The sequence below is a fragment of the Maylandia zebra genome, linkage group LG3 (genome assembly GCF_041146795.1).
Source record: "Maylandia zebra isolate NMK-2024a linkage group LG3, Mzebra_GT3a, whole genome shotgun sequence".
Lineage (NCBI taxonomy): Eukaryota > Metazoa > Chordata > Actinopteri > Cichliformes > Cichlidae > Maylandia > Maylandia zebra.
In genome coordinates, this window is record NC_135169.1 from 4,243,179 (window position 1) to 4,256,552 (window position 13,374).

The following is a 13,374-nucleotide window of genomic DNA, read 5'->3' on the forward strand; positions in this document are numbered from 1 at the left end:
AGATTATATCTCTCGGCTGGCCTGGGAACGCCTTGGTATTCCCCCGGACAAGCTGGAGGAGGTGGCTGGGGAGAGGGAGGTCTGGACCTCTTTGCTTAGGCTGCTACCCCCGCGACCCGACATCGGATAAGCGGATGAAGATGGATGGATGGATGGATGGATGTCAGAGCTACTGAGACGTGCCCACCTGGAGGGCAAAACAATATTGTGGTCCTTTTCAGTCCGTCTGTTGCCTGTTAAACAAAACAAGAAAACCTAAAATGACAAGATACTAACATATGTCAGTTAATAGCATTATCCATAATGCTAAAACATCTGCATTTTTTTTCTCAAGTATATGATGACATCAAATTTAAAGTTAACAAGAATGAATGTTCACAAGATTTATCTTTCGTTCTCTTGGAACGTTGGGGGAGCTGTAGCTCGAGTTGGTCTTTACAGTTTTTTCTGATTGCTTAAGCACATTTTTTGTAACTATTGGCTAAGTTTGCATAACTCTACACACAAATAAAAAAAAACCTGTCACCCAATTATCAAAACAGCTAGATTAACCCTTCACACCTTTGTAAAAATGGTGTTTTCGTATCAAACAGTACACACAAGCCATCATCTACTAAGCACACAATGCGCCAACTGCACACTGATGGTATGAATACAAAACACATCTGGCTTTTGCTTTCTCTGTGCACAGATGTCAATTTGAGGTCACACCTTTGTCATAGTGTCATGTAAACATACAAGGATCCAAACGTCAAGTGTTGGTGTTTATTCACACTCATCAAAACCAAGACAAAGTCAGAACACAAAATAGGAATTCCACAAATAAAAGGGAAAAAAAAGACAATCAGCCTACATCATGTCGTCTTTCTGGGTCCGGCCACAAAATTTCGTCCACATCACATGCGATATCCTCCAGTCCAAGGCACCGGGGAAAATATCTCCTTGAATGCCGTATCCAGGCCTGACATGATGCCTGGTCAATATCTCCACATGCCTCCTCCATTGCCTGTAAAAGGGCTACCTGTTGATGAGGATGACGGTCGTACACTTTCCAGCGCCAGGCAGAGAAGAACTCCTCGATGGGATTCAAGAATGGAGAGTATGGAGGGAGGTTGAGTGCCATGAAGGATGGATGGTCTGTAAACCAGTTGCGGACCAAAGCAGCCCTATGGAAACTAACATTGTCCCATATGATGACATATCGGGTCTGCTCTGGTCTCTGAACAGTGAGCATGTCATGCAAGGTGTCCAGGAATGCAATAATGTGTGCAGTGTTGTATGGGCCTATGGTTGCATGATGGTGAACAACATCATTTTGACTTATAGCTGCACACATGGTTATGTTACCACCACGTTGTCCTGGGACATTGATGATGGCACGGTGTCCAATAATGTTCCTGCCACGTCTCCTGGTTTTACTGAGGTTAAAACCGGCCTCATCTACAAAAAGTAGCTCATGTCCCATTGCATCTGCTTCTAGTTCCATCACTCTCTGGACAAGACAAAACAAATGCAACACATCAGGCCCATGCACAGCACTACAGTATGCACTTCCAAATTCAGAACCGATGACACTAGCTTACCTGCACATAGTCATATCGCAGTTGCTTTACACGTTCTGTGTTTCTCTCGAAAGGAACTCTGTAAATTTGCTTGATTCTTATTCTGTGGCGCGCAAGTACACGACTTAGTGTAGAAATGCTTGCACTGTGTATATTTTGAAAGATGGTGTCATCATCCATTATGCTGTATTTCACGCAGTCTTATTGCATTATTGGCAATCACCATGTTCACTATATGGGTCTCTTGCTCTGGAGTGAACATTCTGCCTCTGCCCCCAACATCTGGACGTCTAGCAATTCTGTAAAGTAACAATTTCAGTATTTTTGCATGTATGGTACTGTTGTGTTTCCCATTAGAGTATGGCAGTGCTACAAAGTACTTACCGATTCTCATTTCGAAATGTCCTAATGATGCTTGCCACAGTGTAGCGGCTCAGTTTAGGCTGAACACGTTGGCCAGCTTCCCTCAGGGTCATCCCACAGTTGATGACATGGTCCACTATTGTAGCTCTGGTGTCATCAGTTATTCTGTTTCTTACTCTTCTTACCCTTCCTCTTTCCCCTCCTCGTCCTCTTCTTGCTCCTCCACGTCCTCTTCCTCCAACTTCTTCACCTCCACGTCCTCTTCATCCTACTTCTTCACCTCCACGTCCTCTCCCTCAGCCTCCTCTGATTCTCACTCTTCTCACTCTTACTGCTCCTTCCATTGTACTCCACATAGACAGCTTACCTGTGGCCTGTTTATGGTGCTTAGGCTGATTGCAAAGTGGACTAATTATCTAAAACAGTTTTCACATGTGACAGTGTGCCAGACAGTTGGCAAATTAGTGTTAATGATAGCCATACATGTGTATACGTTTGCTAGGAGTGTGTTGGAAATTTGGTAATTGAGTGTTGTGCAGTGAATTGTGCCTACAGTTTTGCAAAGTGTGTGTTACAAAATTGCAAACTGAGTGCAAAGCAGTTTTTGTGCTTTTAGTTTTGCAAACTCAGTGAGTGGTTTTGCTATAAGTCTGAATAGTTTTAGAAATTGTGCTACAGGAATCACAGTTAGGGTTTAAGCATTCAGAAAAAACTGTAATATTGAACCCTGATTTACATCATCCTCGTTGCATCCCTCGCCCAGCATCATCAATTGACCGATCTGTAAGCTGAGGAAATATTTGAGTTGTTCACAAAGTCTTGGGATTCATGACACTGGTTTCACATGCAATTTGAATTGGCTGCAGGTGCTGTCTCATGTTAGCTGCAGTGATGAAGTGGTGAAGGACATTAGTAAAAAATCAATCAGTGGTAATAAAATGAGTCAGCGCTAAAATAAGAAGTGTAGCAATAGCTGATCAGAAAATGACTCATCTGTAGTGGACACTGGCGTGCACAGATAGAGACGAGGTGGTGCTGAAGCACTTGCCCTTTTGCCCTCAGTCCAAAAAAGTGCCCTTTTGAAAGACGTGATGTTTTTTTTTTTTTTAAAGCTGCGCGATTTAAAAAGGTGTGAAAATAATGGCTTGATTTGTGCCCCTTCTTCAAAGACACCCGAACCCTGTCGCTTTTTCACTGTCACCGTGTCACGTGAACACGCTTGCAGTTCATTTGTTGTGAGGCGTGTAGCAGCGGCATGACATAGGACTACTTGGAGTAGGCATAGTAGGCTAACTATAGCGACTGGGAGCCACGGCGGACAACACGGCAGCTCTTTCCCTTCCCAACCAGTCAGGTAACCCATGAATCGAGTGAAATTATTCTGTTTGCCCTCTAAGACCAACCTGCAATTGTTTTGTTGTGAAGTAGCCTGTCAGAAACTGCACATGACAAACTTTGCCAGCTTGCCCCCTCCATCCATCCATATGGATAAACAAAAAAACGACACATTTAAAATGTAACCTAAACCATTTAGGCAACCCCACTCTCCATCAATTCCGACCTTTTTGCATACACTATTGAAAATATCACGTTGTGCTATAGGCTACATGCCGTTAGGCAGAGGGCTCTTTTGAGCCCATTTTTCGTTACAAATTTTAGGATGATCTCACGGAAATCTGTGAATAAATACAAAGTTTTCAAACTGAAGTCAGTGACGGGAAGACATCACACTTTTTAGAGATGGAACTGCAGAAAAACCTAAAACCTTGACATGATTATGAATAATAGAATTATGGACGTTTCTCCGTTTTTGTGGATTAGCCTTTCCATAACTAACGTCAACTACTGTCCTACTTTGGTACAGTGTTGGGGAGTAACGGAATACATGTACCGCCGTTACGTATTTAAAATACAAAATATGAGTAACTGTATTCCGTTACAGTTACCGTTTAAAAAGGTGGTATTCAGAATACAGTTACTTTGTTGAAATAAATGGATTACACTGCGGTACTTTCCTGTTTCATTTTGTCGTGGGTCAGGACTGTTTGGGTTTTGTTTGACAGCTACGTTCTGTTGTTCCAGGCGGCAGCGTTACGGTTGCCATGGTTACAGGGCGACGCTCGCTCTCTCTTTCTGCGAATGTGTGTTTCCTGGGTGAGAGAGCGGCTTTTCGTTGTTGTTGTTGTTGTGCTAAGCTAACAGGCAGAATGCTACAAGCATAGCTCTAAAGAATGTAGCATCATGGGCAGTGTACTCCGTGTTGCAGGGAGAATGCACTGCCATACACGTTATGGGTCTGTGAGCGCGAGGAGGGAGAAAAAGGGGAGTGGAAAGGTACGAGTTGTCGTCGAGGAAAAATGGGAGCTGGAAGCATGTAAATATAATAATAACCCCTTCAGCCAAGAAGAGAGCCTGACGAGCCCAGTTGTAAGTAAGCTAGTAAGACTCGACTGTACACCGTGTTCGTGTTTTCCTCCGAAAACAATAAGTTCCGTTGGAGCAGCCTTTCAACGCCTCTCTCTGTCTCTCGCAAGAAAAGTTGACCCAGACAACAAAGTAAAGCTATTTTTCGGCTACGAGCCGACAGGGACCCTGCCGTATTAGTCAGAGGTCCCTTTACTACAGTTCGGAGTCGCGGACCTTCAGTAATAGTAATAAATCACACAGCAATAGTACATTCATGTTGTTGTAAAAAGCATGATAATATATTAAGTAATCCAAAGTATTCAGAATACGTTACTGTCATTGAGTAACGTAACGGAATACGTTACAGAATACATTTTGGGGCATGTATTCTGTATTCTGTAATGGAATACATTTTAAAAGTAACCTTCCCAACACTGCTTTGAAATTAATGTCTTTGACTGTCTTTAGTAGGTGTCTCCTGTGAGAAAGTTAGAACACCGTCCAACTGTCTAAAGATGCAGTCTTTAGCCTAACTGGTTGTTACTGACTCAGCGATGCTCGCAGACATTTATGCACTGTGTTGTGACCTGATTGTGATAGAACAGTGACGTTGTTATTGGTAGTTTGAAGGGTACGGTGTTGGGGGTGGTGCATGTTAAAAGTTTTGAGAAGCACTGGTTAGACATATTAATTTTTTTTGGTTTAACATATTGGCAACATTAACACATTAATTTGCTAAAGGAAAAATAGGCAGTTCCCAATTGCCTGTGAAAACGACCATTCTGCCCTGTTCTTGTAATGACCACAGTCAGTCTTATTCGTTCTCATACATTTTGGTCTATTTATTTACTAATTTCAGCAAGCATAAGGCCTAGGAAAGAGAGGCTGAGAAAGGAGAAAGAAAGGGATCTACAACAGGCAGCCCAGGGAAGCAGTTCTCTGCTCTCCTGGATGAAAGCAAAGGAAAATGAAGATGAAAGGTCAGAGTCAAGGGCAGAGTCAGGTTCTATTTTAATGTTTTAATGTAACCTGCTCCTTGCAGTTAATTCTATTGAAAAATCTTAAAAGCTGTTCACACTTAGTTTTTAATGAACTTAATCAGCAGGCATTGAGCTAACTATTATTTTGTACCTACGAAAGTTATTTCTATGTTACAAGACTTGCAGTATGGGTTATTATTAAAACTATCTGTTTAAGCTTATTATTATGATAAATAATAATACTATTATTATTATTATTGTTCCATTGTAGTCAGTCGCAGCAGGGAAGCAGCTCTATGCCATCTACCAGCATAGCAGAAGAGGGAGATATAGAAACAGATGAAGCCGCGACCAATGCAGCAACAGGTTCAGTTAGGCCTACAGACACTGATGTAGTGCTCTCTGAAGACCACAATGAGGAAGAACAGATCGATCACATAATGTCAAAGTTAGCAGCTTTACAATACCCAACAGATCCAACACACATCCATACATTTAAAATAAAGCGCAATGACAGATACGTTTCAATGTGCTGCAATGTGGGCCCATGTCAGCCTGATATACCTTACCCAAAAACTGAGGGGAGATCATTCCAGAAACAGTGGTTTTCTGCTAATGTGTGGCTGGAATACTCACCCACTGCTAATTCAATGCATTGTTTTAGTTGTCGGCTTTTCCTCTCGGATGAAAAATATAAAAGCAGAACAGCCTGGACAACTGATGGCATCAGAAAGTGGAGTACTGCTCTTGAAAAAATCAAACAACACTCCAGCCCAGAGATGCACATGACAAGCATGGTTAGATGGATCAATTTCCAGAAAAAGGCCCTTCAGTCTGCATTTGATGTTTCAGACGTAAAAGGGGTGGAAGTTAGAGAGCGAGAGAGGCAGACAAACAAAGAAATCCTGACAAGATTAATTGACCTAACAGTGTATCTTGCACGTCAGGGACAAGCATTCCGAGGTCATGATGAGAGTGAGTCCAGTGATAACCGTGGCAATTTTCGTGAATTAGTCAATGTATTTTCCCGCTACGATAGTGTGCTGAAAATGCATTTGGAAAAAATTGCCACAGTTAAAGCCACCAAGACAAGGCCCCAGGTGTCACTGCTTTCCAACAGAAGTCAAAATGACATCATTGCAGCACTAGGAACTTACATCAGGAAGGAGATACAACGTGAAATAAAAGAGGCTGAAATGTATTCCATTCTACTTGATGAAACCTCTGATGTTTCACACAAAGAGCAAGTGTCATTTGTTGTGCGATATTTTCATCATATGCAAATAAAGGAGAGATTCATCGAAGTGTGCAATGTTGATACAACTACAGGCCAGGAGCTGGAGAATACAGTGTTCTTGCTTCTGCAAAAGAATGGCCTAGAGATGAAGAACATGTATGGTCAAGGCTATAATGGAGCAGCCAACATGAGTGGCATGTATAAAGGTCTCCAAGCTAGAATCCGTGCACACAATGAGAAGGCCCTCTATGTGCACTGCAAAGCCCATTGCCTCAATTTGGTACTAGTGGAGGCATCAAAGTCCAGCAAGCATTTTGTGACATTTTTCAACTTGGTGGAGAAATTGTATGCCTTTTGCTCAGGCTCCCCAAAGCGTCATGCTGCCTTGGTCAAATTTCAGGAGTCTCTCTTTCCTGGACAACGTGTTATGGAGCTCCAGCAGCTGTCAGATACTCGATGGGCTTGCAGGGAAAAAGCACTGAAGGCACTTCAGAGAAATTTGAAAGCCATTTTGATGCTCCTTGATGACATCAGTGACAGTGACCCACCTAACCTGGCCCAAGGTGATGCTCAGATGTACAGAAATGCCATTAATTTTATGTTCATTCTCTGCATGGAAATCACCACACCAGTATTCGAAGTCACTGCTTTGGCATCAGATTCTCTGCAGGAAGAAGGGTTGGACCATTCCACTGCCTACAAGGTAATTGATGGTGTGCTTCACACATTGCAAACCATGAGGTCTGAGGAGAAATTTGGAGAGATATTTAGATGTGCATCAAAGAAGGCAGAGAGTTTCAACATTCCAGTACCTACCTGGTGCCTGGTCAGGAGAGAAAGCGGAAAGTTCCAGTGCGTTTCCAACACAGCACCACAGTGTCTCAAGTAGGTGCTCAGTTTGAGTCAGTGGAGGCATATTTCAGGAGTGGTGTATATTTCACCTTTCTGGACATCATGACTGGGGAACTGAACAGGAGGTTCAAAGGGGACAATACTGGAAGCCCAACGGCCAGAATCATTCAGTCCTTCCAGCCCTTAACTGTGCATGCTAACTGGGTAGGCCCACCAAACCCAGAAGCCATTGAAGCTGTCCACATCCTCTGTGAATTCTATGGAGAAGATGAGGACCAGCTCAAAACAGAATTAAAGGTCTTCCACTCCAGCTTTAGTTCAAAAGACCTCAGAGAAATATTTCTGATACTGAGGGAAAACAATGGCCAGCTGATCTTTCCTGCCTTTGTCAAAATGATTCAGATCTACGCAACACTACCAGTGACAACTGCGACAGTTGAAAGATCCTTTTCAAAGCTAAAAATATTTCAAAAATAAACTAAGAAGTTTGTGTGGAGAAGAAAGGTTGTCTGATCTCCTCTTGTTGGCCATTGAGAAAGATGTGGAGATCAATTACAACGAGGTCATCAACATCTACAAAGACATGGCACCAAGAAGGATGCTTCTTTAGAGCAGTACACTCCATTTAATGGACACTTGAGAATATGTATGTATATAGTTTAGAGTTGGATATAGATTTTATCTTTTTGTGGTGTGATTTTTGATTTTTAGAGAATGTTTTGAAATAAAAGTCAAATTGCATTTAACCTGTGCGATTTTTTTATTATAAAAAGAAAAGGTTTTCCACATATGCAAAAAGTGCCCTTTTTTCCCCCTGGAGCACTTGCCCCCCAAAATGTCTGTGCACGCCACTGGTAGTGGAAATATGTTCTGACAGTTTAACAGGGAAGACAAAGAGGAACCATGTCAGTGTGCAGTGTGATGTCACTGTATATTTCCTGATCTACAGTCATACCATCACTCTGAGAACAGCCAAAGCAACTTTACTTCCTTACAGAAAGCTGCAGAACCAGAGGTGAGTCCTGATAGTTTCTCATTCTCACATCTTTAATACTTTTTTAGGGGGGGGGAAGAGATATTTTTAACCCATCCTCACTTAAGGAACAAAAATAATCAGCTGTCTTCTGCCAGTGTTCATGAAACTAATATGATTACAAGTCTTTTTGTGACTAAGGCTAAGGATGTCCTGGTGCCGAGTGCACTGATGAACTACCTTATACTTAAATATGTTGATAATGTTTGAAGACAGTCATTATGATCCATGGCACTAATTTTATTGGTTTCATCCGTCAAGAGAACAAAAAACCTATGGTCCATATGTACTGGCTCAAGCTACAAGTGATAAGGAAACCAGAAAAAAATCAGTCAGGAGGGAATTACAGAGAGAACAGGTCTGTGACCACCTGCTAAACTTCCTATTCGTGATGTTGCCTCTGATTAATTCTTCCTACTTGGAGGGAATGATATCCCTGAGGTTTAACTGGCTTTGTGTTGCACTGTGATACACAGTAGTGATGATCCACGTACATACAGCACTGTGTTTTTAAATCATCATTTAAAAACTGTGTTTTGTATTTACTCAGGATGTCTTTGTCTAATATTACATGGGGTTGAGGATCTGAAATATTTAAGTGTGACAAATATGGAAAAACAGAAAGACATTGGGAAGAAGTAAACAAAAGTTTTTAGTAGTTGAGCTGCAGTATTATGAACTAGTTTAAAGCTGTGGAAATAAAACTTCTGAAAACTGAGTATATGACATTTCCTAAGAAAATCACTCATACTGCTCTGGTTTCTTCCCAAGAGCCTGTAATATCAAACACAACTTTATTTATATAGCACATTTCATTACATGTAAACTTAAGTCACTTGTCAAAAGAGACAAAAACATAAGAAACAACTTTACATTTCTTTAAAGAAATGAAAACAGCAAAAAAAAAACAAAGAAAACATATAAATATATATAAAGGTTACACATAACGTGGAAAATTTTGTATTTGGTTGACTATTTCTTTGCTTCTTGGCAATAAATCTTCTGGAAAGCCTCTTCATTCAATTCAACTCAGTTTTATTTATATAGCACCAAATCACAACAACAGTCACCTCAAGGCACTTTATATTGTAAGGTAGACCCTACAATAATACATACAGAGAAAAACCCAACAATCATATGACCCCAATGAGCAAGCACTTTGGCGACAGTGGGAAGGAAAAACTCCCTTTTAACAGGAAGAAACCTCCGGCAGAACCAGGCTCAGGGAGGGGCGGGGCCATCTGCTGCGACCGGTTGGGGTGAGAGAAGGAAGACAGGATAAAAGACATGCTGTGGAAGAGAGACAGAGGTTAATAACAGATATGATTCAATGCAGAGAGGTCTATTAATACATAGTGAGTGAGAAAGGTGACTGGAAAGGAAAAACTCAATGCATCATGGGAATCCCCCCAGCAGTCTACACCTATTGCAGCATAACTAAGATGGTTGTTCACAGTGGACATAAATGGCTTCTTTTACTCACATTTTGGTCAGAGAAGACTAAATTGTGAACACTGGCATCCTCGAAAGAGTGACCTTTGACCTTTAGATGCAGGTGGAGGTGGAACAAAAGGTGGCTCTTCTATGTTGTGCAATGTGTTTATGAAGTGGCTGCTCGGTCTCTCCAATGTAGAGGTCTGAGCGTTCCTCACTCTCTGCAGACTCTCTTGAGCTTTTCACCGGCTACATAGGGGAGTGTTGTTGTGTTTGTCTTTCTTATCCTCCCTAGTCTGATCTGGTGTCTGATCTTCTTTTCTGTGCCTCCTTGCTGACTTGATGAAAGCCCAATTAGGATAACCACATGTTTTAAGAGCTTCCTTTACATGTGTGTGTTCCTTCTTTTTTGTCTTCAGGGTGTGTGTGTGTGTGTGTGTGTGTGTGTGTGTGTGTGTGTGTGTGTGTGTGTGTGTGTGTGTGTGTGTGTGTGTGTGTGTGGTTTCCAAACTTTTTTTGCTTTTTGCTTTTTTTTTACTCTGGTTTTATGTGGCCTCCTATATACCAATTTAAAATGTCATCTTAAATTGTTCATGTGATTGGTTTACCACAACTACTTTATTCTTCATCTGCCAATCAGCAGCACTCGTGCAATTGTTGCCATATTTCTGGAAATGAGAGCTGCTCCATCCAAAGTGGGATGGATGCCGTCTCTCCTAACAAGTCCAGGTTTCCTCCAGAAGGTTTGCCAATTATCTATGAAGCCCACATCGTTTCTGGGACACCACTCAGACAGCCAGCAATTTAAGGAGAACATGCGGCTAAACATGTCACTCCTGGTCTGATTGGGGAGGGGACCAGAGAAAACTACAGAGTCCCACATTGTTTTGGCAAAGTTGCACACCGATTCAATATTGATTTTAGTGACCTTGGCGTGACCAGGTGTCATTACTGCCGACGTGAATTATGATTTTACTGAATTTACGTTTACCCTTAGCCAGCAGTTTTAAAATTCCCCCAATGTCGCCTGCTCTGGCCCCTGGAAGACAATTGACTATGGTTGCCGGTGTCTCTAGCTTCACATATCTCAGAAGAGAATCACCAATTACCAGAGTTTGACCTACGGCGGGTGTGTTACCGTGTGGGGGAAAAGAGTTAGACACATGAACAGGTTGGTTCATGTGTCTAAATTTCCAGCTCATAGGGTCCCAGGGAGCCTGCCATGACTGCCCTTCACCGCCAGGCCTGGTGTCAGTACCATGTGCACTGGAACGTGAACATATAGAGGAACGTTATGTTCAGCGATGAGTCCAGGTTCTGCCTACAGCTCACTGCTTCAGCTTGTGCTTAATGGATTCTTATAAGATTCATGAGAGGGTTGACTCATCTTTACTAATCAATGCTTCCTTCCACAACTACAGACTGTACACAAAAGATGGTGTCAGTGATTTCTGTATTTGCATTTAAGTGTCTCAATTTTACTTTCAACACTACAAGAACATATGGGTGCATCACATAGAAACTAAATTTAATTAACTGTCTAAACCTTCACCAGAAGAGGTCATATTTCAAAACCACTGTCTCAAAGAGAGATGTAGCATAATATTTAAAGTTTGTCTGACACTGATTTAACAGATAACTAAAATGCTATGAATAAATATTGTTTCAAAGAGAAACCTAGCATTTATATACAGTTTAAAGAGTGTTTTATTAAGTGTTTTTTATTTCATGTCCAGAAACATGATTTACTCAAAAAACGAGACATCGGCTTCGGACGAGAACTGTGGTAATGTCGACACATCAGCCAACCCTTTCTTTATGCTGGTCTACAGTCTGGTGTTTCTGGTAAGTTTCAAATAATCAGATTGTGGGTTTTTTAAGGAACTGGTTTAAGGTTCTCTGTGCATCTACAAACGTCCTGTTCTCTCGTCCTCTCTGTGTCTCTACAGGTGGGTTTACCCCTCAATGGCTTCATCATGAAGTTTTACTGTTGTCGGGCTCGGCAGCAGGCATCCAGCAGCTTGATGGTCTACCTGAAGAACCTGACAGCTGCTGACTTCCTGCTCTGCCTCTCTCTGTCACTGCGCATCGCCCACTACATCAGCAGCTCTGCCATGGTTCAGCTGCTCCACTGCACAGTTGGAGCTTCTGCTTTTTTCCTCAACATGTACGCCAGCATCATATTTATGGCGTACATCGCTGCCAATAGGTAAGAATCTTTACTGATTTCAGACTGTAGTTCATGACAACGTAAAAACTAGATTAAGTGGTTAAGTACACACCCTGTGCTCCTCACAAAAGCATGAATGTACCTTTTTCTGGCTCAGTATTTACTTTTGCAGTTTTGGCACTGTTGTGATTAGTGAAGTTGTATTCTGCCTCCTTCCTCTTCTGTCTGCAGGTATCGGAAAATCGTACATCCTTCAGGAACTGTACGAACAGTACGAACTGCGAGAATCATCTCTGTCATCACCTGGGTTATTCTCCTGGCTCCAACAATCACTTTTATCAGCTTTTTTATCAGCTCCAAGGAACCTTTGACCTCTAATTACTGTGTTGATTCCTTTAGTTCATCAGTCAGCCTGCTGTACAAAATCCTCCACACCTTCTCTGCCTTCATTGTCCTCTTGGTCTTCATATCCATGGTCTTCTTCTACTACAGCATCTCCCGCAAGGTGTTGCAGTCACAGCAGAGGCAGCTGGCCTCCTCTGGTTCTGAGAAGCTGGTGAAGTCTCGCAGGAACATGTTGGTGCTGGTCAGCATCTTCTGCGTTTGCTTTGTCCCGTATCACCTGGTTCGTCTTCCCTTTGTGTTTCTTTCGAACAGCTGCTCTGTGGGTCGAGTTTTGTACTACCTGCAGGAGGCGGCCGCCATGGTGTCAGTTTTCAACGTCTGTCTGGACCCTGTTGTTTACTTTTTCCTCTGTAAGACTTTTCGAGCTCAGGTGAGAAAGGCGTCCAGGAGGACCAACATCCAACAAGCAAATGAGGAGAGCGAGAGCAGCAGGGAGCAGCTGGACATCACTACTTCAACACCAGTGATGTAAGGCAACATACAGCATTTGAGAGTCCGATTAGTGAAACCAGTATCATGGATCCCCGTCCTCATGAACCACAGGACTTCTTCTGTGCTCAGATATCAACATGAGGCTGAACTCAGCACAAACACATAGTGTCAGTGTTTATGTTGCTAGCATTCAGCTTTAGCATGAACAAAGTGAACGAGTGTGTGGTCAGATTCATACAAACAAAGCACATCATTAAATATCTGTCTCTGGAAACAGTTTTAACATTTACACATATCCAGATGTGCTTTTTATCTTTCAGCAGTAATCTGTATATTTCATTATGAAAATCCAAGCTTGTAAAATGTAAAACTGCTTATGCTTATAAAGAAAATATCTAAGATTTCCAGTTTGTTCTGCTTCTTTACTGTTTTTCCACAGATGCTTTCACAGGTTTGTTCTGCACTGAAGCTAAAATCCAATTTAATGTTTTAATGTTTTT

General features: G+C 41.9%; 1 protein-coding gene across 1 annotated transcript; it reads left to right on the forward strand.

Annotated features, from left to right (window-relative positions):
- The first annotated feature begins 6,588 nt into the window (after positions 1–6,588).
- LOC112431685 (uncharacterized) lies at positions 6,589–13,041 on the forward strand. The gene is made up of 4 exons (XM_076878106.1): positions 6,589–7,433; positions 11,604–11,712; positions 11,817–12,076; positions 12,269–13,041. Exons 1-4 carry the CDS (start codon positions 6,589–6,591, stop codon positions 12,912–12,914), a joined length of 1,860 nt encoding a protein of 619 aa, XP_076734221.1. The 3' UTR covers positions 12,915–13,041.
- Positions 13,042–13,374: the final 333 nt, after the last annotated feature.

Coding starts and splice junctions, on each gene's coding strand:
- LOC112431685 (XM_076878106.1), top strand. CDS start 6,589: ATGCAAATAAAGGAGAGATTCATCGAAGTGTGCAATGTTGATACAACT. Junction 7,434..11,603: donor ACAGCACCACAGTGTCTCAA/GTAGGTGCTCAG, acceptor TTTCATGTCCAG/AAACATGATTTACTCAAAAA. Junction 11,713..11,816: donor TCTACAGTCTGGTGTTTCTG/GTAAGTTTCAAA, acceptor GTGTCTCTACAG/GTGGGTTTACCCCTCAATGG.